This window comes from Tachysurus vachellii, chromosome 10, assembly GCF_030014155.1.
Source record: "Tachysurus vachellii isolate PV-2020 chromosome 10, HZAU_Pvac_v1, whole genome shotgun sequence".
In the NCBI taxonomy this organism is placed as follows: Eukaryota; Metazoa; Chordata; class Actinopteri; order Siluriformes; family Bagridae; genus Tachysurus; species Tachysurus vachellii.
Window position 1 is genome coordinate 15,023,773 of NC_083469.1, and position 24,779 is coordinate 15,048,551.

Consider the following 24,779-nt stretch of genomic DNA (forward strand, 5'->3'; position numbering starts at 1 on the left):
TATTGCATAAAAAACTGCACTAAGCAATGGAAGAGCTTGAGGGATTCTATCATACTTTCACAAGCAATGTTCTCACACAGACTAAAGTTCCAATCTTAGCTTTTGGTGCATCCTTTCTTATATCATTTAGGATAAAAATGTCAGTTCAACCAAATGAATGTCAGTTCTATCGCTCTCTCTAATAAATAGAAGTCTCTAGTCTCTAATGATAGAGGGTCTAGAACACCTCAGTTAAAGGTAAATTCATCTTCTGAGGTTTATCAGAACTATAAGTTGACTTATAGATTAATCCAGACTTATTACTTTAATGCAGACTGTCCACATATGAATCTTGTGGGACAAAGAAAAACCTTGTTGATCACCATGTCACCATGGGAGTGCACTGGATGTGGCATAATTACCATTTTTGTTCAAACATGCAGTGAATGCTTAATACTGATCTGGGTTTCCATGGATTCACTTAATAAATTACTTATAATTTGGGAAATAAAAGCATTTAAGTTTGTTAGAATATATCACAGGCAGGTGAAAACAGTGGCCAGGATTGGTCAAATGTTCTGCAGTATCGGGTGAGATTGGGAATTAAAAACAGTCCCACATGTACCTCAATAAGGACTGACGAAGGAGCTGCAATTAAGGTGAAGAAAACACACAAAGTAAAAGCTGTGTACATAAAAAGGTGCCGATGGACAATAGGCAGGGCAAGGCCTATTCAGGACCTTGATCCTCAAGCACTGACCAGAGGTCTTCTACAAGCACTGAGTGGGATTGTTTCTAGGGAGCTTTGGGTGGGGTGAGTAAGGCTTGTGTTGGGTGAGGACTATAAGTATCCAGAGAAGAGCCCACTGCGTGTTGCTAGGATGTAGCGGAGTGGCCATGAAGGGCCCAACTCTTGTTCTAGGCAACAATTGAGGTGTCAAGCAATTATCATGTATGACATCTCAAGGATTGCTGGTGGGGGTGGTGAAGCTGCCTCTTCACGTAGAATAGGGCACACACCAAAGAAATCTACTAATACACATTAGTTTCTTTTTAATTAATTATGCAACCATACGAAAATATTCCATTCTGTAGATGTTCATAGAAAAAATGTCTCAAGTAAACAGTAGAGTACCCTATGTATTTTCAAAAGTAGCTGTGGGTAATCTTTACGAACCTATTTAATCTGCTAAATCTCAACTCAAGACCATGGAGATGATTTATCATAAACATTCAGGCTTATAATCGATCCTGACTAAAAAGAAACAGATTTTTAATACTGTACCTCCCACAATTCTTATTTTTAAATGCTTTTTAACCACAGTGCCACCACCTGACATCCCCAGCAATCAGAAACAGAACATTGTAACCTCTGGTTCTTTACTTTTAATTGCCTCTTATTCAGGGTTATGCAGGGTCTCATTCATGTCAGGTAGGGACACTTGCCCTCCATGTCTCTTCTGTCCCTGCAGACCCAGCTGCTTGCTTCTCTTCACAATACTGCCATCCATATCTGGCACCCAGGTATCAAAGAAAAAGTGGTCCTCCTCTCTTGTTTCTTCATCAAACAGTCCCACATTAGCATTTTCTCATTAAACCACTTTTATCATTCAAATTTGTAGATTATCACTTGTCCTAGAGATGAACGTAGGTTGCCCTTGACAACAAAATGGCAGACATGGCTCTCCAGCAGTGAAGCCACCTGATGTTATCCAGCGCCAACAGTTCCATTGTTGTATATGGCCCCCAAAAAGAAAAAGAAAAAAAGGTGAAAGCCTAGAAAGCTCTGTGGAATTTACTGCAATACACTTTAGGTACGGACAATTTCATTTAAATTTTTGCTTTAGTTCTTCTACAACTTAAGAAAAGTTCACAAACAAAAGCCTTAAAACTATTTTATGATATATTTCTTTTGCTGTGCTGCATTCAATGTTTTTAAATGTTGACACAGACCCAAGAAAAATATGTTGGTTATGAAAATACATTTCTGGTAAAGAACTATATATAAAGAACTAATGTAGTCTATTTATAACCATATGTAATAAACTCAATTATTTCAGCAATACTTAAGCCCCACATGGAGGCCACAGATTTGGCACAGTTAACATTGTGACAAGCACCGAGGAAAACATCAGCAATTGATTGATGATGCACTGGCAATTGCTTTCTCATTAAATCACGTGAATGCATCTGTCTTCACTCACAGTCATACATCAATGGTGGATGTACACAGGGTAGTGTCCAACAACTGTTGCTATCACTCAAAGAACTGGTCCATTATACTGCAACAAATATATATTTTATATTTTTATTTGCACACTTTTATTAACTGGGAATATTCACTTCAAAATAAACAATACATTATTAAGTCTTCTAGTGGCTCTTAGGTTTTTTCCTTATCAGAGATTTGTATCAGCGTGCAATTCATCTCTAGCCATTCTTCACTCTGAATATGTTTTATATGAGGTCCCATTTATCATCTCCTGTCAGCCCTTAAAGGAGGTATTATTTGCTCTAGAGTTATAAAGTGGAATCATTAAACAGTTTTTCATTTAATCTGATGCAATAACGGTCTCCCGTTTATTGGATTGTGGAAAAGAAAATAGTAAATACAATTGTCTGTCAAGATGAGGCCAGATAGCAGACCTTGTCTTGCTTCTAGCCGTGCACAACTGAAATGAAATTAGGTGTGTAGAGGCTCGACGTGATCAGATTGGTTTAACTCTCAAAGTGAAGAGGACGAGGTAGAGCAAGTGGTGATGAGCAAGGCAAAACCTCTATGAACTTTATTACAAACACACAACCTCTATGCTTTTTCCCACAATGACTTTAGTGGAGACAACCTGCTACAACACAAATTCCTAAAATATTTGGTGTTTGGTGAACTACATTTACTTTGCATCTCAAAAACACTGCCTAACATAATGTAAATGATTGCAAGCAATGAACATAAATAACTTAAATGGCTTGATAGAAAAAATATATAAAGAATGGTTAATACAGAATGGCAAAGGAAATAGCAATGCAAAAATGGACTGCTTAAAAAGCAAAAGAGTTGAGAAGTTCATTTCAGTCAAACAGCAATGTTTAAAATCAGAGATAAGACAATGCATGTCTGAATTAGATTTTATAAACTTCTAAACAGTTCATGATTCACCATGCACCTTGCAGTCTTTGGAAAAGAACGGGAAAAGACTGCCACACCATGGTTAATCACAGACATGGCAAATCTACAAAGTCGTCAGATTGAGGTCTACATTCACAAGTGTAACAGATTTCTGCTGTGGTTTGATCATCTATTAACCACATTCTATGTCCTAACCCACAAATGTAGGCCTACAGTGAATGTTATGTTGCTGACTGACAATGGCAATGTAAGGAGCTAAGTTAATAAACACAATTTGTCGACAAAATAAAAGATCTAAAATAATTCAGATTCTTTGAGCTGCTAGCATTAGCTTAAAAGGAAACAAATGTTTGGTGGATGTTCAGTACATGTAATTCCTCTCCACATCGACCACTGTCCATGTCAGGCACTGTTGGGCATTTCTTCCTTTCCACCTTTTGCAAGCATGGCCTTGTGAATGTTTTGATAGAGATAGATGCATTTATTAAGGGTGTACACAACTATACAGTGAAGAACCAATTCCATATACAGAACACAGCATGAAGGTCAGTTCCATTTTCTAACTCTTCTCACAAAACAATGTTGATTTGATGCAACCCAACTACCTAGCCTGCACTGCCAGCTGCTGGTGGCGGAAAGAAATCTTAGACATTACAGAGTATGAGCAGAGGAAAAGTTTGAACTTTGTTATTAACCCCTGTATACTTTAACATTCTTTTCTAACAACTGAGAAAAATTATATATAAATGAGCTTTTTTTTTCCACTTTCATCTGAAGACTGATACTTGCTAGCAAAATGACAACTAGCCCTTTTTGTGCATTTTGATTCAGCCATAATGCATATTAATGTAACAAGTAACATGGGAGTGTCAGTCTCCCACACTGCTTGAACATTTAGCAGAAAAGGTTTTGGCTAATAACTGACAATGTTGTTTCATGAAAAGTTACGTTCACCCAAGGGTGCAAACTATTAACATTGTTTTGAATTTCTGTTGGTAGATAAGACAAATTATTTGTCGAGGGAGATAACAATCACACATAAATTTATGCACAGTATTTTCAAAACACAAAAGCTGTTTCCAGTGTCCACAATGATAAACTCATAACATGGGTTGACTCTGACAAATCCATGACAGTTCTACTTTCTGATAGTGATCTACACATAAACCTGCAAAAGCCAGTGCAGAATAAACATGAGAGAGGCTGAAATCTTATAGGACATTTACGTCTGTCTGTCTATTATCCTAAACACAACACCATAGTTTGGCTGGGATTTCACTTTCTTTTTGCTTCTTCTGTGCCATAACCAAGAACAAGTAGCCCAGTGTCCTTTGTTTTTGTATAAACCTACATTCGGGCATTACTCGTGCCGTGCATGTTAAAAGATTATTGTTTTAGAGTTGTGAAGGATTCAGCTTCAGTCAGGGTGAAATTACAAAAACAAAATGATTAATAATTGAAAAAGCATTACACAGTGTTGTAATTATTCACAATGAAGATCATTTATTTTTGGGAGAAGATACATTAACAAATCCTGTCTCGCTATAACTTATAGTAGGATACATATAAGGATAGTAGGATAAGTAGGATAAACAACTGTATTCTTTTCTAAAATTAGTAAATTACTTTTTATAATGGTAAAATAAAGACAAAAAACTTTTTTTTCGTGTGAAATGTGACACAGCCTTTACAATTAGCATGTTGTAAACTACAATGTTAAACAGCAAGCTTTAAGTCACGAGTGTTGAAGGCTCATACTGTAACTGTGTGAAATGTAGAGTTGTTATAAGTCAACAAATTGGAACCATTTCTAAAACCATTTCTTTATGGATTTTTAATATTCCGCACATTGTATTTAATATATATTATATATCCATGTCAAATAACTTTTGAGCAGCAATTGCTCTAAAATGTGAAATGTAACTACCTTAGACATGATACAAACGCTTTATCTATTTCCTATTATTACATTTTATTGACTTATTTTACTATGGAATAAACAGGATTAACCAATAGGAATTAAGCAATTTTTTCCAAATAGCTCTGGTTTGAAAGTAATGTCTCATTTCTGCCAAATTATTTGCAGATTATGTTAAATTTAAATAAAACATTTATTAAGGTATTTTATTTCTATTTATTTATTGCATTGTTTATTATTTATTTACAATAATTTATGTTTGAATCTAAGTGTTTTTGTGTCAACACATGGCAGAGGTCACATTATGAGAACTTTATTTGCCTATAATAATAGACGTATGAAATTAGCGACATGCAAGAGCAACCATTTTATTTCTGACTCCATCTTAACATCATAGCGAAGGAGCACATTCTATTGATACAAGAAAAGTTTGTAAGTGTTTTTAACAAATATAGTTGTTTCATTATTTAAGATACTGGCCCATAACTTTTGAATAGTCCTCTTTTTTATTTAAATGGTGGAGGGTTTCCTAGAGCATCTCCTCTCAGAACTGGATCAGACAGCACTCAGAAATAAAACGTCCTAAAGGTTTTCATTGGAATCAGGTTTTGAGCATAAGGGCAGTCAAAAGCATCAAAGACTTTGTCATCCAGAAACTGCCTACACACTCTTGCCACATAATGCCTGCATTGCCATGCACCAGAAGGAACGCACCCACTGCACCATCATAAGTTCTAATATTGGCTGAGCTGGGGGACACATCAAACCTCCTTGCAAAGGCATGTATAGATATGCCATTCTACAGGAGCTGGACTACCTGTGCAGCCATTTAGGGTTGCAGGTGCTTCCTCCTGCAGCCCAACTGCAAAACAATTCCATTTTTTGGGCTTGTCTTGCTGTTGCCTCTACAGTGTATCTGTTGCCACTCTCATTTGCACCAAAGCAGGTGAAACTGATTCACAGTCAGTTATGCTTCCAAACTGAACAGATTGATATCCTTGAAGTTAGGATTCGAGTTTTACTGTGATGATTAAGTGTTCCCTTAATTTTTTGAGAAGTGTTACAGATTGTAGCAAGGTTCAGGTTTTTTCTTGTGCTCAAGCTTCTGTATTCAGAATTCTTCATTTCATAGTGAACGTGTTGCTTCCAGTCATGTCCAGAAGATGGTGTATTTGTTCAAGAAGAAGTTGTATTGTATGTTCCTCTGTTTACACACTGGACTCAGAGGTAATGCTTTGGTAATGCTTCTTAACCTTAAGAAAGTTAACCTTGCAAAAGTTACAACCTTGCAAAAGCTAAGGTATTTCTTCCTAAACATCATAATATAGCTCCTTATAAACATTGATAAATTACATTAGTTTAATATTTTAAGTGAATTACTTCAGATCATTTACATTAAAGTTAATAAATGTTTCTAAAATAATTCATGAGGAATAACAAAAATATGGACCCTTTGCTTATCATCAACTAACCTTTTAATATTACTAAACTGACACAATTTAATTACAGTGCCAAAAGTTTATTTAATATGTCTGACTGACCAACCCTGTGCTCTCTACCTGTATATAGTTGAGTGGAAAAGTTTGCATGCTGTAGCTTTAATAGATGAAGTAATTTAGGGAGTTTGATTGAAATTCCTTCATTTTCAAGTACAAGCTACAACATTATATTTTATTTTATGGATTTGTGTCTTGTTGCAGCATACATTCACATTTTATTTATAAAATATAAGTTGTAAAATAGAAGAGGATGATTTTTTTGTGTCCCGTTTGGCTTAACTGTAAAACCCCAAGCATCAAAATATCTATTCAAAAGCAGAGATGAGCAAATAAAAAACCTAACATTCATTTTAATGGAATGGAAAATACAAATGTCTACAACCTCAGTAGAAAAAAATTTTAAGATAAGGAAATTTTGGTTTGTCGTATGATGATAAGATACAAACATTTTATCCTGTTCTGTGGATTCTTTAAGATCTGACATCACAATAAGATTATTTTCACTATTGCTTCACCAATGTCATCCCACTTCTATTGCTTTCACCTGAAATTAATGTGACAGGGGAAGAAAGGCCAAGAAATGTGGGGCTCATTTAGAGGAAATTTAACTTCAATCGCCAGTCAATTCTTAGCTGTATTGCATTTTACCTTTACTTGTAATTAAGCAGTCCATTTTTTTTATTATTTGTTTTAGTCCAAAGATTTTTTTGGCTAGTATAAATGAGACTTGTAAGAGCTATTAAAGCACTAATGGGATGTTTCAGAGAAAGGAAAGCTTGTTTTGGCTCTCATTCAAATGGTAAAATAAAAAGAAAGACACAATTCAGGTGCGGTGAATCATCCTCAAAGTAAAAGTGGACAGTGGTGAATTTTTTTCTAAATTTAACTCAAACATGTTCCTTCAAGTATGCTAATAATGTCATGCTTGATTTAGTGTGACTCTCTAGAGACAGCTTGTATCATTTACAACCTGTTTAGTGAGTTCTAGATGTGACATTAAGTTACACAGAATTCCTGTAAAGATGTAGGCCTTATGAACTATTAAAAAACATTCAATAGCTGAGTTTGTTATAGTGTTAAAACCTTGTATTTAAACATGTACTGTAAAAAAATATGTTTGCTGCAAATTCCACAAGAGTGTAAGAACAGACTGCCATTAACATGACCTTGAAGCTAGCTGACTGATGTCTGTATAACATACTGTAGGCAAACATTAACTTGCAACTGTAGTAAATCTCTTTAAATTGTGGTGACTGCTCCACTTTTTATTCTTATTTTAAGCCTGCTGACATTGCTCATAAAAAATGATACCCGTGATTACAAAGATGAATTGTAAATTAAAGATGTTCACCTCACACAACCTGCACTAAAAGGAACTGCAGTGCCAATTACATGCACATGGGGGCGCCAAAGGTCTTATGTGATTGCTTACTAACTATCTGCAGAAACTACTACAAACTAACTAGCCTTTGTAAAGTTTGTAAAATGCTCTGGCTGTGTATTCAGAATTATTTTTACAGATCACTCATTCCACATATTTGAGAGTCCTGAAAATTGTATGTTTGATCACCATAAACTTAAAACCACTAATAGGTTAAAAGAACAACACTGATTATCTCGTTTTGTCTCATTTGAGAAATCACACTTTCTTTTACATCATGTGTACAGCTGGATGTGTGTGTAATGTTTTCCTGGAGAAGACATGGTACCAGGATGTGCAATGGAAAAAGAAAAAAGCTGTCAGAGACAGTGTGATGCTCTAGGCAATGTTCTGCATGGGAAAACTTGGGTCCTAGCTTTTAAGTGGATGTTATTTGTACAACCTTCCTAAACATTGTAGTAGAACCATTACAACACTTTATGACAACAGTATTCCCTAATGGCAGTGGAATCCTTCAGCAGGATAATGCCACCTGCAACACTACAAACACTGTTCAAGAATGGTTTGAAAAACATGAAATGGTTTATGGATAAGGTGTTCACCAAATCTCAATCCAGTTGAGCATCTGTGGGACGTGCTGGACAAGTCACCTCTTTGGAGGGCTCTATGTGGCCTCTTTCAGCAGGATAATGCACCCTGCCACAAAGCAAAAATGGTTCAGAAATGGTTTGTGGAGCACAAACAACTGATTTGCTCACCCTGCATTGTATGAACAAAGTGTGCTGGCAGTTAGCTATCTACAATTAGATCAGTGAAAACCTGTTACAACCAGGTTTCATTTCAAAAAGAAAGAAAAGCTAATTGCCTCAGTATTGAACTTAAAGTCCAGAATATTTGTTCTAACTTGAAGAAAGCAGGTTGAATTCTGATACCTGCATGAAATTTTCACATTCATTCCTCTGGGATATAATAACATATTGTTTATAACTCAAACCATTTTTTGGATCAATCCTGACCATTTAACAATCTAACCTGTCACACGGAATAAACAAATTCACACATATAAATCTGATTTATAATGTACATACTGTGGTGTGTTTTACAGAGCATCAGCTTCTGTCCTGAATTTCCTTTTCATATTGTTTACAAAAGAAGATAGAGACTCAAAGATGAGTTGTTAATCATTTGAATAAAAACATGAAAATATGTCTAGACTTTTTCTGATATTTTATTCTACACATAATGTAAGTAGCATAAATAGGTTCATAATTCTTACTTGGATGAGATAATCAAATATTATCAGACATGCTTCATGCCTTTTTTTAAATCTGAAGAGTGAATTTACCTTACAAACAGCTGCTCACATATGCATTTTTGTTGGCAATGTAATGTATTTTTTCCATAAACTGAAATTGTATTTACTTAGCATTGCCTGCCACAAGGTTGAAGGTTGATGAATCCTTGTGTAACTGCACAAACAAACTGGCATTATGCAGACACCAGGCTTAATTTATGTAGCTTTCAACAAAGTCATGGAAATGACAGACGACTAGTGGCACAGGTTTGTGGGTATTTCAGGAAGTCAGTAGACTTATGTGAAATATTGAGTTAAGGGTTTTGCTGATCACCCAAAACAAACCCACAGCCTGTACCATCTGGCACTCACACAAGAGCAGAAATAAGGGATCGTATTTACAGATACCTGGCTGCTGGGTGTAAATGTGGAGAGATTTAAAATAATATTTGAAAAACCACAGCTGCAATGTCAGTAAATCCATTTGCTAAATATCAAAGTTATAATCATGTTTTTTGTTAACGTTTCTTTCCTGTTCATGTCTGTCCGTGTGACCAAAGAGATCTGTCAAAATTGTGAGTGTTTAATAATTATTAATGCTTCTAATCAACATAAAAAATCCTGGTGTCATGAAAGCAACACATAAAAAATCAGTTTAAACCAATGTGGAAACAAGACCACAGAGCCAATCCCACAAAAAATTTGTTACTTATATTAGAACCACAATGCTGAAATTTATTTATTTATTTATTTTTTTTTACAAAAAAATTACTTTTTACAATTGAGAACTTGAAGCTGTCATCACCAAAAAACTTTTCAATGTACTAACACTGTGATGTCTGAATAATTTTTTCCCTTCAGTTTTCCTTTTTAAACAAATCTTTGTTTATGCTTCTGAATACCTAAAAATTTATATTCACATAAAATTGTCTGAAAAGTTTTTGTCATTTGCTGTATTATTATAGGCAGAAGGATATATTATGATTTTATATATTATGTTATATTATGACATTATGACAGTTAGTTAACATGTTATAAAGTGAGTGTGGTTACTTCAGGATCTATTCCCATTCACAGAGCAAAAATAAGCCAAACATATTGTGTCCAAAATGTCGGTCAAAACCATAACAACATTCAGTACACCCTCATACCTGCTCATGCAATACTGCTTAAATAGAGCTTGTATAAGCTGGTGAGAGCAGGTTTTGTGTTTGGAAAAGGTTGTATGCTTGTGGTGTTATGAATAAATCTGCTGGCACTGATTGCTGTGATCGGAAAAGTCAAGTCAGTCATCTAAAACCGGTTTTTAAGGTTGAGTTTCAGATTATGGATCTTCATCCAGGATATGTTAAAAAGGCAGAGTAATAGCTTGTGAACACCATAAAAGGTGGGTGGAGGAAAAGATTCATAAAGCTGCGTCTTATTGGTGTGGGGTGATATGTGAATCTATTAGGTCTTATCACTCAGCCCAGTGATTATTTAAAATGGAGAACCCAATTGGTCCTAGAGCACACCCCAAAGAAACAGCAACAGTAAGCCTTAAGTCAAGCCTTCTCTACTGAGAAACATGTCATGGTGCAGCTCACTCTAGCATTCTGAGATGCTTTTTCTGTTCACCAATTGTACAGAGTGGTTATCTGATTTACTGTAGTGTTTCTGTTAGCTCCACCTATCTAGCTCTGCCAAAATTTTAGTCACTGTATGTTTTTTATTGTACTATTTTAAGTAAACTATAGAAACTGATGTGCATGAAAATCCTACATCAAGAGTTATAGAAATTCACAAACCAGCCTGTCTTGCACCAATAATCCTGCCACAGTCAAATCATTTATCCACATTTGGGTGGTTGATGTGAACATTATCTGCATGATTTTATCCATTGCACTGCTAGCACAAGTTCGAATGTTTTAGATAATTGAATGAATGAGCAGGTGTTCCTAATAAAGTGTTTAGTCAGTGTATATGGACACCTGACATTCACACCTGTATGTGGGCCTCCCCCAAGTCTTGCCAAAAAATTTGGAAGCAAAGAATTGTCTGTATGCTGCAGCACAAACTTGACAATACTCTTGTTTACAAAGTAGCTCATGAAGATATGTTTCACCAAGTCTGGTATTGAAGAACTGATCTCAACACAAATGATCGATGAACTGGACCACTGTGTGTCAGGCTTTTTCACTCAATATGAATGCCTGACCTCACTAATACTCTTGTTGCTGAATGAGCACAAATGTCTACAGCCAAATTCTGAAATCTGTTGGAAAGGGGCTTATTTTAACAGTAGTGAGGACATGGCATTCTTGGTCAACCTAGTTTACACATTGCACCAAATATGGTTAGCACTTTACCAAACATATGAAATAAGAGAGAGCACAAGTTGCAAAATCACAAAACCAGCATGGCCTATTGAACCAGGCCGAAGTCACTTTTATGTAACTGCAACCAAGTTCTGTGTTCCAACAAAAACAAAGGTTCTGTCTACCTTTTGTGAGCCCTAGGCAAAGACAGTCTTTTAGGCCCCTCAGACCCACTTGGGTAATAAAGCAATCAGAAGTGGTGTCTTAGATCTGGTAAAGGTTTGCCCAGTTGTAAGTTTGCCACTTCATTTTAAGGCTTTTGTTTCTTTCTAATAAACTTGTACAACACAGTAGGACAGGACACAGTTGATGGGTGCCACTGCTACTTTTGGTATTAGGCAGAAAACCTTGGTGGCTTACTCAATGAGCAGAACTGTAATCCCAAATAAATAGAGAGATTTGGAAAGTACAAATGTGTCTATGGGTTTGGTCTCTTGGAATGAATTGTGGATTGATGATGAAATGCAAGTCCCCTTAAAACCATTGTTTGTGCTTAGAAGCTGTTCCATGAATAGTGTGCATCTCTTTAACTGGAGCTTTTCTTCACAAACTGCTATAGACACGCTACTTGAGGGACTCTCTGCTTCTACTAGGGCACAGCCCTCAGAATTTCCTTTGCTTGATGAACATTTTACTCAGCCAAATGTTACTTTAATTTATTATGTACATTTAGCAAAATAGATAACTGAGACAGGATGTTCAAAAAGAATAGGAACCTCAACTTTAGTTTAAACATAAATGGAGGTATATCCACTAAAATGGATATACTGTATATGCAAAGAAACTGCTTTATTATGTCGTCCACTGAAGGATGAAGTGTCTTAATTGATTAGATCATGTCAGGTAGACATTATTCTCCTGAAAATGTATAGTCATTATTCTAATAGTCACAGTAATTGTACTCTTATGGTGCTGCCACCTCTAGGCTCGAGTGATCACTTCATAATACTTGCTGTAATTCCTTAGATCTTTGACTGATCTATGAATTGGATGAAGAAATAAAGTCAGCTAGGCAAGGAAAAAACAAATATATAAATAAAATTTAAAAGCTCAGAAAATAACTTGAATTAGTGGTTTCACCACTAAACAACTTGGTTAAAAACCATGGTTAAATGCATTGTTTACAGGGTCAAATTCAACAATTATTGGTGAGAACCTATAAAATTAATGTTACATCTGCTAATGCTACATATAAATCCTTTTCAGTGTCTTTATATTTCACTTTAGAAGCAATATGGATATATTATATATAATCAAAATGAATGTAAAACTGAAAAAGGCTTGATGTTAAATCTTAAAGCTGGTGGTCCAGACTGCATTTCTCCTTGGATTTTAAGGCAATGAACAAATTAACTAGCAGCAGTTATCACCTATTTACTAAAACTTTGCTATCAGGAAGGGATTGGTTCCAACTCAGATATCTAGATGTTAGATTAGATATCTTCTTTTGCATGAGTTTTAGAGGTGTGCAAGCACTCATGTGCAACATTTTTCACATGCTTTTTCTAAGTTAAAGTTGTTTTTTTTTTTTTGACAAAATATGGTTAAAATGTAATGGAAGTATATAAATTAAAACCTATTATTATGCTTTGTAAAGCACTAAAATTAATGACTCTGGTAGAAGTAGCATGAACTAATGGCACCCCTTATGAGATACACAGAGCTAATTAGTTTTATTTTATTTTAAATACTTTTTTATTAACTCAAAATTTGTTTAATACAAATTTTGTGTACAAATACAAATATGCCATAATGTCATAGAATTGTACAGGTAGACACAGATTTAAAAATGGCCGCCATGTATATTGTTCTAACAAGTTCTCCCAGTGGCACTTCATCTTAACACTCACGGCTGTCTGCTAAGGCGGCTTATCCAGTTTAGTGCACTGGATGTTTTGCCAGTAATTCTGAGTGGCAAAGAATTAATGGTATATGGCATTGTTCTTTGCAGAACCTAACAACCATCATCATTAATGCAATCATTATTAATTAAATCACTGAATCAATTTAATCATTGGATCACTGAACATTAAGATTGTTAAGAAGTTTTCATATTCATCAAGAATCAAGTAAAAATGTTATATTTATATTAAAAATATTTGTTGGAATAGTAATTTTTATTTAGGACACTAAATAGAAGTCTTCTGACAGAGGTGCAAAGAATTCAAGGGTTTTTATGTGATTCAAGTGTTCTATATTCCAAAAGTGGTTCTATATGAAACATTTTGTTAATACATGTTAATACAAGAGTATTCTCACTAATAACTTTTCTATCATTAATGAATTAACATGTGATTAATATCATTTAGAATGACAATGTCCCAATCCACAGTAGACGACGATTCAGTGAATGGTTTGATGATTGTGACATTGTTATAATTTATATGCTATGGCCACTGCAGTCACCAGAACTCTAACACAACTCTGGTATAGAACTATGGGAAATGTTGGACAAGTGCTTCACTACCATCATCAAGACACTACTTAAAGCAATATTGTGAATGAATAGTGTCATTTCCCTATAGTACAGTTCCAGATACATGTAGAATGTTTTGAGGCATTTAACATCTCAGTTAACATCTTATTGAGACAATTTTATCATTAATCTGTCACATCCTATATTGTTGTGTATATTGTAACAGTTTGGGTTTTAGAGTGAATGAGTTTGCTATCTAAACTATTTTTTTGCAACATCATGCAATGTGCATCATGTGAAAAAAAAAGCTAAATGGACATATTACATGTCATTACACTTAGTAAGGAAAATTATGGATGTTTTTAATGTCTTCCATAGTAGATATGTAAGCAAATTTCTACATACATGCAAATTAGTAAAAAGACAAATATATATGTAATTATTATGCAAAAAGCAGCTAAGTAGATTTTTGAGTAGATGTTGTTACAAAGATATGCATTTGCAAAGCAGTGAACTTGTTTCCCATGCAAAGGTTGAGAAAAGAAGAATGCCTTCCTGTTACAATACCTGAGGTCATTTGGTTTGGAATCTTGCTGATACTTGGCAGCCTGAATAATGATATTAGCGGTGCACCTCACACACTATGAAACACACAGTGCAATGACTGCAAGCTGTCCACTATTAAATGCCTTTCAAGAGGCTATTTTTAAAGTCACTGAATTACACATACCTTTAACATATCTCATAATTTTATCCTTTCCCACCAAAATGTATAGTACACCAAAATGTATCTGATACACTTTTGCAACACTTGCTTCTCTCTCTCTCTCTCTCTCTCTCTCTCTCTCTCTCTCTCTCTCTCTCTCTCTCTCTCTCCTCTTTCTTTCGTTCTTTCTTTTAATATTTACTAAAACAAAAAATTGGAAATGGACACATGGAAATAAGCTACTATATACCTCAGGCGTTCTATTAAAGAACATTTACCATTAACCCTTTTCCAAAAGCACATGTTGTCATGTATTGTTGGAGCCGAAAACGTGCCCCGGGTCGTGTGTTTTGGTCCAGTGTGTGACATCGTTCCACACCTTCCAATTAGATGCTATTTTTTTGTAGAGGGGAATTTTTGTAATTGTCATAAGTAATTAGTAATTAACCCATTTTTCCTTAAAACCCCACAGTCTTCATTTCACATAAATGTTATAATTGTCTACCGCGTAATCTAAAGGACTAATATATAATATTGTGTGTGTGTGTGTGTGTGTGTGTGTGTGTGTGTGTGTGTGTGTGTGTGTGTGTGTGTGTGTGTGTGTGTGATAGAAACAGGCAGAAGAATATATATAGAGAAAGAATAAAGAGAGCGTTTAGAATTTACAGGTTAGAATTTATGCAGTCGTTTTTTTCTGTTCCTCTCCTCACGGTTCTCTTCGCCAGAACACAACCCATAGCTTGTTCTAATAATTTCCATACTTCGCAGTGAGATCACAAAACTCACAAACATTAAATTAAAACCGGGGACACTGCGCGTCTTCAATAAAACACGATGAACCATCGAGAGGGGAGAGGGACAGAAAAAATAAAACCACATCAGTTAGGAAATGCAATATGTTATTAGTACTTCTGATTGTCACAGTGTTATTTGTGAGCAGGACAAACTTACTGCAGCTTTTTATTGAGGTTTTGTTCTCTATGTCCCCAAATATCTAGACAACCGAATAATGAACATAAATCATTAATACTCTATAATCTTGGCAGACGATTAATTTTATACTTGCTGAAAATTATGGGGAGTTTTGCACTAGCCACTGTCTAGATCCTTCCTAAGATATCTTCACCACACACAGAGAAAATATTACAGTAATAGCCATTGACAAAGACATAAGAATCTCTCTCTCTCTCTCTCTCTCTCTCTCTCTCTCACTCTCTCTCTCTCACACACACACACACACACAATCTCTCTCTCTCTCTCTCTCTCTCTCTCTCTTTCTATCGAAGGCGACATTTCCTTTTCCTCAATTTCAAAATCTTGAGCTTACAAAGTTTATAACGAAATAGGACCATTGAATAGAATGACGTATTTTATTGTCAAAGAGTCCAGTTATATGGCTGTCGATAGTGTAATGTTTTCCAGTCATAACTTTCTAAAAATACAACTGGACCAGCCATATTCAATACAAAGCAAAGCCAGTGACTAACATAAACATCTAGGGTCCTGGCACGTAACACGTCTAAATATATAGACGAGTAAACTGATCAATTGCCTCAAATAACAATAGCTTATCATTATTATTAATTATTTGCAAAAATCAGACGGAATTCAACGCGATGTTCAGTGACATAAGAGACTCCAATATAACTATCAGTTGAAAAGTGACGCTAATTAAACAGAATAATTCTGGTAAAACGGAGTATAAAAACTGTCCAAGTTCAGAGGTGCACATGTACTTCATCCACACCATCTACAGGTCTGTGTTTGTTTTTCTTGTATACTCCAGTCCTTGTGGGAGCCTCATGCTTACTTAAGTCACATAGGATGCACCTAGAATCCCCAGAGACAAGCAGTAAAAACAGGTCCAGCTAAGATAATGCTGATGATAGAGTAAAAGATTAGGCTGTTCAATAGATCTGTAAATATTATGGAAATTGCAGGCTTTTGTGTGCTAGTATAATACCGAATATTTCAGGTTTTAAGACTTTAAGGGTATCTATAGTTATTATTTATGCGCTCCCGATAAAAAAAATGCGAAGTGTTATTAAATAACCTACACACACACACAAACACACACACACACACACACACACACACACACACACACACACACACACACACACACACAATTTTTGGTGCTGTAATGCCTCGGCGTGAAAAATTATTATTATTATTATTATTATTATTATTATTATTGTTGTTGTTGTTGTTGTTGTTGTTATTATTATTATTATTATTATTATTATTATTATTATTATTATTCCTCTGCAAATTTAAAGCTATTTATACTAAGACCTCTTTACAACGTGCAACGTTCAACGCAATGTCCTAAATGGTTACAAAAATGTAAATTGTTCTAGATGTTGTGATTTAATAAAATAATGAGCATTACTAAATAAGGCATAATTGAATTATTTCTTACAATTGGAAGTAAGGAAAACATGCAATTTCTTAACTGCAATATTTTACTCATTTTAAAAAAAATAAAAAAAACCTCAAAACGTTTTTATATGTCTCACCTAGCTAAAATTGATGTGCTTGATAGTCTATTTCATCGACAGTAACTTTAAGGAACACCCCAAATAGCTGAATATGAAGGAGCAATAAGATGCTTGGCATTGAAGTGCGTTATCATTTAGCCCGTAAGCTTAATAAAAGTTACAATTTGTGAAATATGTATATTGATACCTGAGTTTGCTGCAATCCACCTTCAAACCCATTTTGCGATCGGCTTTCTTTTCTGTTCCTTAGCGTGTTCGTGCTCGGATCAAATCCTTATGCATTCATGTGGTGCATCCAGAATTTTGAGCAGGATTGTCATTCCTTTTTTATCCAGATGGGGGAGACTGTCGCTGAGACTGCAAATATGGATCCACATTGTCGTTTTCGGGTAACCGTTTACATGTTCAGAATATTTAGCGTGTTGTGATCAGCGTGTATCGAGTAAATATCCTGATTTGTAGGAACGGCATCTTTAAAGACTTGAAGAAGGGATGTAACACGCCGACTAAGTGTCGTTCATGACGTTCCGGTCCAATGTCATGGATCCCCTTTGCTGAATTGATTGTTAAGCCAGTTATGCTTCCCATGCATTTCCAGTGCCTTACCAGACAGTGCATTTAATATATTTTTTTTAAATAGGTGGATGAATACCTAATTTAGAGTCTGTGCTACAATTCGCCCTGATGCTTTCCATGTGTAAATGACCTCTTGTGAGCACTGGTCACGTAAGATAGTGACACGGCCTCTTATTATTACTAATGGGTCGACTGTTAACTTTTACAAGTGACATTTTGCAAGGTAATAAACTGTGCCTTCTTTACATCCTCAGGAAACACGCTGTGATAACGCAACATCTTGGAATTTCTTCAAGCCCTAAAAGCACGGATTACATTACTTTTAAATTCAGAGCACACATACATTGCAAGAGGCCTACCAAATGTATGCTTTAGTGAAAGTTGCACAGTGTAATGAACTACGCCAGTTTGATCATCAAACGCTTAGTTGTAAACTAAGTTGTATGGGTAAGGTTAAAATGCGAAAGTGAGTGGGAAAATAAAACCTATCCAAAATCCACAAGAATTTTGCAGTCTATTTTGAATGGGCAAACATTGCAATCGAATCGAATATTTGATATTGTCTGGGTTTCAGAATCCTATCACTGATATGTGCATGCCAGTTAATCACAAGTCAGTGCTCTTATTTGTTTTTTTCTTATAAAAAACGTAAATAATCACAATTAAAGTGCTTACCCTTTTCGTGCCAGGGTACCCTATTGCTCACTATATTGGCATTTTTATTTACTTCTTCTTCCTTAGTTCTCCACCGTGAATAGTCATTGTCGTTACAGAAAACACAACCCTCTACTACAGACTTACTGCCACATTTAAGTGTGATTTTCTCCATATTAAACAGTCTTGGCGTTATTTTGGGCAAGAGGACGCACGGAGCTCTGTGCGCAAGTTCCCCTTTTAATCGGAATTAGTCTGTTCACGAGGTTAAATTACTTATACAGGAAAGCTTGCACGCGGAGCAGCCTATCCCAAGTCGCGCCGACCAATGAGACCAGCCCATGGCTTACAGCGTAACCGGAGCCATTGACGTGGAGGATGCGTCAAATTAATTCGAGTAAACTTCTCCTTGCTGGACCAGACAATTTTCGTCTTTAACGAATGAAGAACCGCTTTATAACTTCGTTCAAAGCAATTCTAATTTTTGCTTCTTGAACAAAAGAGAAGCGATCTCCGGATATTTCCAGACTGATTTGGAGCTCTCTAACACTGCATGCAGCAGAAACGGTGCGTTCGGCCATTGAGGGGAAACTTTGTGAAGGAAAGCATCCCAACACCACAGGGAAATGGGTAAGCCTTCGTTCACATCAGCATGCTTCAGTGGGAGAGGGATGATAGAAGCAGGACATGTTTTGCATGCCTGAATAACACCAGAATTGACCGTAAATACGGTGACGTAAGTACAAATACGGTACTTCAGTACGTGTTTTCCCCATTTTATCTAGATATCGCCTATGCAAGCTAGCACGTCGACTGTAAATGCTATCGCAACACAAAAGATTAATCACTTATGCAGTAGTTTAAATCAAGACTTTTTTTCGTGGTGTTACACAAAGAGACAATTTTCTATATATTTTTCTTGACAGATTATTTTTGTCCTATAGTTCTTAAAAAGTAAACTGTTTGCAGTGGATGGGCATCGCATTTTAGCGTGCTATTATTAAACAAAACCAAGTTTTCATAAATCATAAATGCTATATTAATGTTGGTCGTGATTCCTCCTCTAGAACAAACCTATGGGGAGGTGAACCAGTTAGGAGGAGTTTTTGTTAACGGGCGACCTCTTCCCAACGCCATCCGTCTAAGAATAGTGGAGTTAGCACAGCTCGGGATCCGTCCGTGCGACATCAGCCGTCAACTCCGCGTTTCACATGGCTGCGTGAGCAAAATCCTGGCGAGGTACAACGAAACCGGTTCCATATTGCCCGGTGCGATCGGAGGCAGCAAGCCGCGGGTTACAACACCAAACGTGGTGAAGAGCATACGGGAGTACAAGCAAGGAGATCCGGGGATTTTTGCCTGGGAGATTCGGGACCGACTTCTAGCAGATGGAGTATGTGACAAATACAACGTGCCTTCCGTCAGTTCCATCAGCCGGATTTTGCGGAACAAGATTGGCAACCTCTCCCAGCCCAACCAGTACGAAAGTGGCAAACAAGTTGCATCGCAACCGAGTCTCTCTTACAATCATTTATATCCGTACACATACTCCAATGCCATGTCCCCTTCCGGGACCAAAATGACTAATTCTGCCGGTGTCCCTGTCACCGGGGGACATGTTAGCATACCTCGAGGCTGGCCTTCAGCTCACACCGTAAGCAACATATTGGGCATACGTGCTTTCATGGACCCCACAGGTGAGACTAAGCCCATCTTACTGAATACGAAATTATTATGTAACTATACTCTTCATGAGAATATATTCTCAACAAGTTTTAAAATGTTGAAAAACGTTCAGATATTTCTGTTTATAAAGGCATTTGTCAAATAGCTGACAGACTGAAAATAAAGTCAACTCGCGTTGTTTCACATTTTTCAAGTAGGCCTCGTGAAAACGAATGTGCAGGCCTCGATCAGTAACTTCTCTTCTCTCTACAACGATTGTGCAGGATCTTGCATGCATGTTGGAGTGACACTGAAGTATTTTTCACACTTTTTAAAAAATAACCAGGCGTCTGTGGTAATATTCTTTTCGTGCAATTATAAAACGCACAGCTTTAGACAAGTCAACCCTACTTTTCATCTCAAATAGGCTATCGAAAATTTAACCGGATAATTCATTTACGCAAATGAGTATCTCATTTATTTGTTTTCTAGAATGATTTTAAGCGAGTTTTTTAAGCGAGTTTCACAGCTACATTCATAAATCTAAAAAGAAAATAGAGAAATAAAAATGTATTATAATATAAATAAATATAAAATAATATAGTATGAGATATAAATATATGAAATAATTATAAGAAACATAAATCAGATTCAGGAAATTCGAAGGTTAATTCTTGTACAGAATACTAACAGATTGAATGAATATTTATCTGTTTATATTCTAATTATACATTAATAATTATTTTTATATGATTTCATATTATAGTCCAGTGTTATTATTTATCACAATTATTCATTTCATCTAACGCGACAGGTCACACATATTACAGTGTGGTTATTTGAAATCTGTGTTATTTATCTAGCTATTGCTGGTACTGAAGGCTACACGCCGAAAATGGAGGATTGGGGTAGTGTGAACCGAGCAGCTTTTCCTTCTACTCATGGAGTCAACGGAATAGATAAATCTTCCATTGAGACGGACATAAAGTACCCTCAGGTAACAACTTTTTTTTACGCAGTCAATACATTTGGCCAAACTGCAACTCATTATGGATAATTTGTATAGTGGGCCTACATGATCTGTTTTTCATTATTTTGGGCTGATTGCATAATCAATCATAATGATGCTCATTAGGCTCTAACTCTAACCGTTGCGTGTATGCGTGTGTGTGTGTGTGTGTGTGTGTGCGTGTGCGCGCGCGCGCTGTTTTCCCGTTCCTTTAGCCTTCATCGACTCTGCCTAGTTACGTTGCGCCGTGTGCTTATTCTCCCTCGAATCAGTATAGTGTCTATAGTGGTGCAGCAGGCAGCTATGTGAGCCCCGGGCACCACTGGCAGGCTCAGGGATCGAGCGCTATGACCATCCATTCAGGGGAAATCCACTCTGCTATGCCCTTCAAACACACAGCACGAGACGGTAGGCATGCACTTTATGTTTAACATATTGTACATATTTAACATATTGTATATTTAACATATTTAACAAAACTTTATGTTTTATGTTTAAAATCCACTTTATGTTTAACATATTGTGGAGTTGAATTTAATAAATGTATTGTATTTTTTGTGATCAGTATTATAGGATTGCGCCTAGCAATGTATTAGCGTTATCTGTATGATATATATCAGTAGGAAGGCTGAGTCCGTGTATGTATATATATTTGGTTTGTGTATATTTTAGGTATATATAATAATAATATAATATATATATAATATAAAAATATACACAATACATTATACACAAGATTATATACACAAGATTACCCTCGATTGTTAGAGACTTTGTCACTTTATCATTCTTAATGTCATTTAAATTAGCTGAGACAGTTACAGGCCAGATATTGTGAATTGAAAATTACTAGTAGACTTCCGCTGCTTGAGAATAATTTGTAAGTGGATGTGTGTGTAATAGAAAACAGTTCATATCAGGTCAGTTAGCAGTGTTATGCTCTCAGCTGGAGTTTGCGTTGCAGCTTACGTCATAAACTAACGGAAAGTGACATCATGAATAGGTTATGGACATTATTATCTCATTTAATCTTTTTCAGTCATTCAGTTGACCAATTGAACTGCTTTGCATAACTTATTTTAGTTTTTATTTTAATTTAATTTTCAATTATATTTTATAGAAATAACCAAACTTTGCTTTTAACTCAGCTAATTGATCCACGATAGAATACGCCTCTTTGGAAATGCTTAAAATTGTTATTGTGGTCGTTATAAGCGTTCAAGCTATCGTAGTAATTATTGTGTATAGGCATGCAGTACTAGAACAAAAATTACAGCTTGTTTACTCTCTAAATATGCCTCCTGTTTGTACTTCACAGGAGACAGAAAACCTTCGAGTCCCCTAAGTAAGCAACATCACGAGGTGCTGAGCAGCATACACGGACTCAGCCTTCCTACGTCATCATCATAGCCCTGGATATTTTTGTGTGGCGCGTGCAGCGTAAAATATTAGCAATACTTTTGCCATTTCACGAACAGTAAGTCCAAACGCTACTTTTCCCCCGATGCGATGAGCAATCTACCATACATTCTTATTTTCTGAAACAAAATGAATGTAATGTTTTACTTTTTTGCGACTGTGCTTTGTGCTGCGTTGAATGTTAGTTGGTTGTTTTGGTCTTTTATCCCTCAAAATTCGTGTATGTTTGCGCTATTTATATATTAAAAAAGACTGCATTGCGAAATGCAGAACGAATTATTGCGATTGGCCAGAATATCTTGACAATTGTGTAACGTTATTTGTTACATATCGTCTTCACATGGGAAATAAATTGCAGTACCTTAGTTACAGTCAATATGTGAACTGCGTAAATGTTAATGTAAATATTATATATTCTTTAGTTCTATATTTTTATAAATTCTTGTGTAAGTAAACTAAATAAAGGCATTGTACAAATACAATTTCCATACACTGTCCTTATTGTGTCTGAATACACTTTGAGTCATACACTAATTGGTTTTAGCCTCATTTTTTGCAAATTCCAGCTTTGGTGCTCGTTGGGATTATGAAGTGTCGTGTGTATTATCGAGTCCATCAGCCCCTGGGATGGTGGTATCCCAGAATATTGTACAGTGACCACAATTAGGTGCAAAATGCTGTTAAAACTCATGGTTGTTTTCCCTTAAAACAGTTCAATGCAGTACGCATGAGTGATAAAGTCTACTTTGCTTTCCTCTAACTGTTACCATGCTTAATGGCGCCTAGCAGCGTTTGGAGCCTTATGTGATGTTATCTGGTTATCTTGCTATCTTTATTCTGAAATAATGTGACTAAGTCAGTAAAAATATTGAATATCGTATTGATTGAACCATCGGTTACAATTATTTGTGGGGACAGTTTTGACTTAATGGGAGGATAGATCCATGTTCATAAACTGTCAAAATGAAATTGGGTTATCATCAGATGATGATATTTCAGCTAATTATTTCTACATGAGCCAATATATTTAGAAAGATGTCACGAACAGAAATAATAGAACAGCTAGGCTAGACTAAATGAGTCATTCTTCATTTTAAAATTTTTTGTATTTTTTATTTTTCTTTCTTTAATAAAGATCATTTTGATCTTTTTTAATGCATTCATTTATGATTTAACATGAATTGTCCAGGCCGATTTAAAATATATTCACTATTGAATACAGTTCAACGCAGATTTTCTATTTTAATTCTCATTTGATTTTACTCCGAATTTCTCATTATTCTGTATTATTATTATTATTATTATTATTATTATTATTATTATTATTATTATTATTATTATTATTGTTGTTGTTGTAAATGGATATACAAATCTATTGTTTCTTTATATTTGAATATTTTTTAGAGTTAATTAAGTGGACGCCCGAACTACTTTAATTTATCTCCGAAACTCCTCGTAAATTGCTGGCGCTAGCTATAAAATATGTTCTTCTTTTGTTCTATGTCAGAGACTATATTTTATAACTGGACTTCTATATGTGAAATCTTAATTTACCGTTAAATTTGATGGGATTAGTAATGCGGTTAGCTGTCGAATAGTGGTAGGCTGAAACCATTTCATTTCTGGAAATGAAACCATTATACTTCTGGAAACGTATTTACATTTCCTGCATATCGTTTGGCGACTTTTCAAAGTTTGATTATTGTAATAGATTATCAAACATCATTAAGTGTTATTAAAAGTCATTTTACGTGTGTCCTTTACAGACAGAGTAGGTCTTTCTGTCTGTCATTTGTGCATCTGCCTCTTTCAGAAATAACTGTACGTTGTATTCATATTTTAATCTTTTTTAGCTGTGTTATGTTAATACCGAATCAGAAATTAAAAATATAAGAAGTTTTCTCATTTTTGCATATTTATATACATACACATATGTACACACATTTACACACTAAACATATTTAACCAAGCCTTAAACCATTGTTGTCAGACTAACTTGAATCATTTCCGCTTTCATCGGCTTACACCGATAATATTTAATAATTATTATGGTTGATATAATATTAAATATAACTCAGATTTAAATATTTATAATCGGGCAATATATCACGGTACATCGTCCAATTGCAAAATAACGAAATGAAATAAATTAGTCAGCTTTTTCTAGGACGTTAGAGGCATAGACCTACTGTCGACCTCTAAACAAACACACGCAGAGAGAGAGAGAGAGAGAGAGAGAGAGAGAGAGAGAGAGAGAGAGAGATTATGGAAAGGCAAA

General features: G+C 35.5%; 2 protein-coding genes across 9 annotated transcripts in view; one reads left to right on the forward strand and one right to left on the reverse strand.

The window, feature by feature from the left end:
- nkx2.2a (NK2 homeobox 2a) overlaps positions 1-18,666 on the reverse strand; it is a 35,296-nt gene extending 16,630 nt beyond the window's left edge. For 2 of the 8 annotated variants that reach the window (XM_060879802.1, XM_060879800.1), the window contains exons 1-2: positions 18,430-18,666; positions 17,366-18,052 (exon numbers count right to left, since the gene is read on the reverse strand). The gene's annotated coding sequence lies outside the window, so the exon portion shown is untranslated. Of the gene's footprint in view, positions 1-17,365; positions 18,402-18,429 lie in introns of those variants that run through there. The other 6 variants (XM_060879799.1, XM_060879794.1, XM_060879798.1 and 3 more) reach the window with 5 other exon arrangements.
- A 134-nt stretch (positions 18,667-18,800) lies between these two features.
- Positions 18,801-22,983, forward strand: pax1a (paired box 1a). The gene is made up of 5 exons (XM_060879793.1): positions 18,801-19,038; positions 19,476-20,105; positions 20,937-21,070; positions 21,298-21,490; positions 22,401-22,983. Exons 1-5 carry the CDS (start codon positions 19,035-19,037, stop codon positions 22,490-22,492), a joined length of 1,053 nt encoding a protein of 350 aa, XP_060735776.1. The 5' UTR covers positions 18,801-19,034; the 3' UTR covers positions 22,493-22,983.
- Positions 22,984-24,779: the final 1,796 nt, after the last annotated feature.

Coding starts and splice junctions, on each gene's coding strand:
- pax1a (XM_060879793.1), top strand. Junction 20,106..20,936: donor TGCTTTCATGGACCCCACAG/GTGAGACTAAGC, acceptor TTATTTATCTAG/CTATTGCTGGTACTGAAGGC. Junction 21,071..21,297: donor CGGACATAAAGTACCCTCAG/GTAACAACTTTT, acceptor CCGTTCCTTTAG/CCTTCATCGACTCTGCCTAG.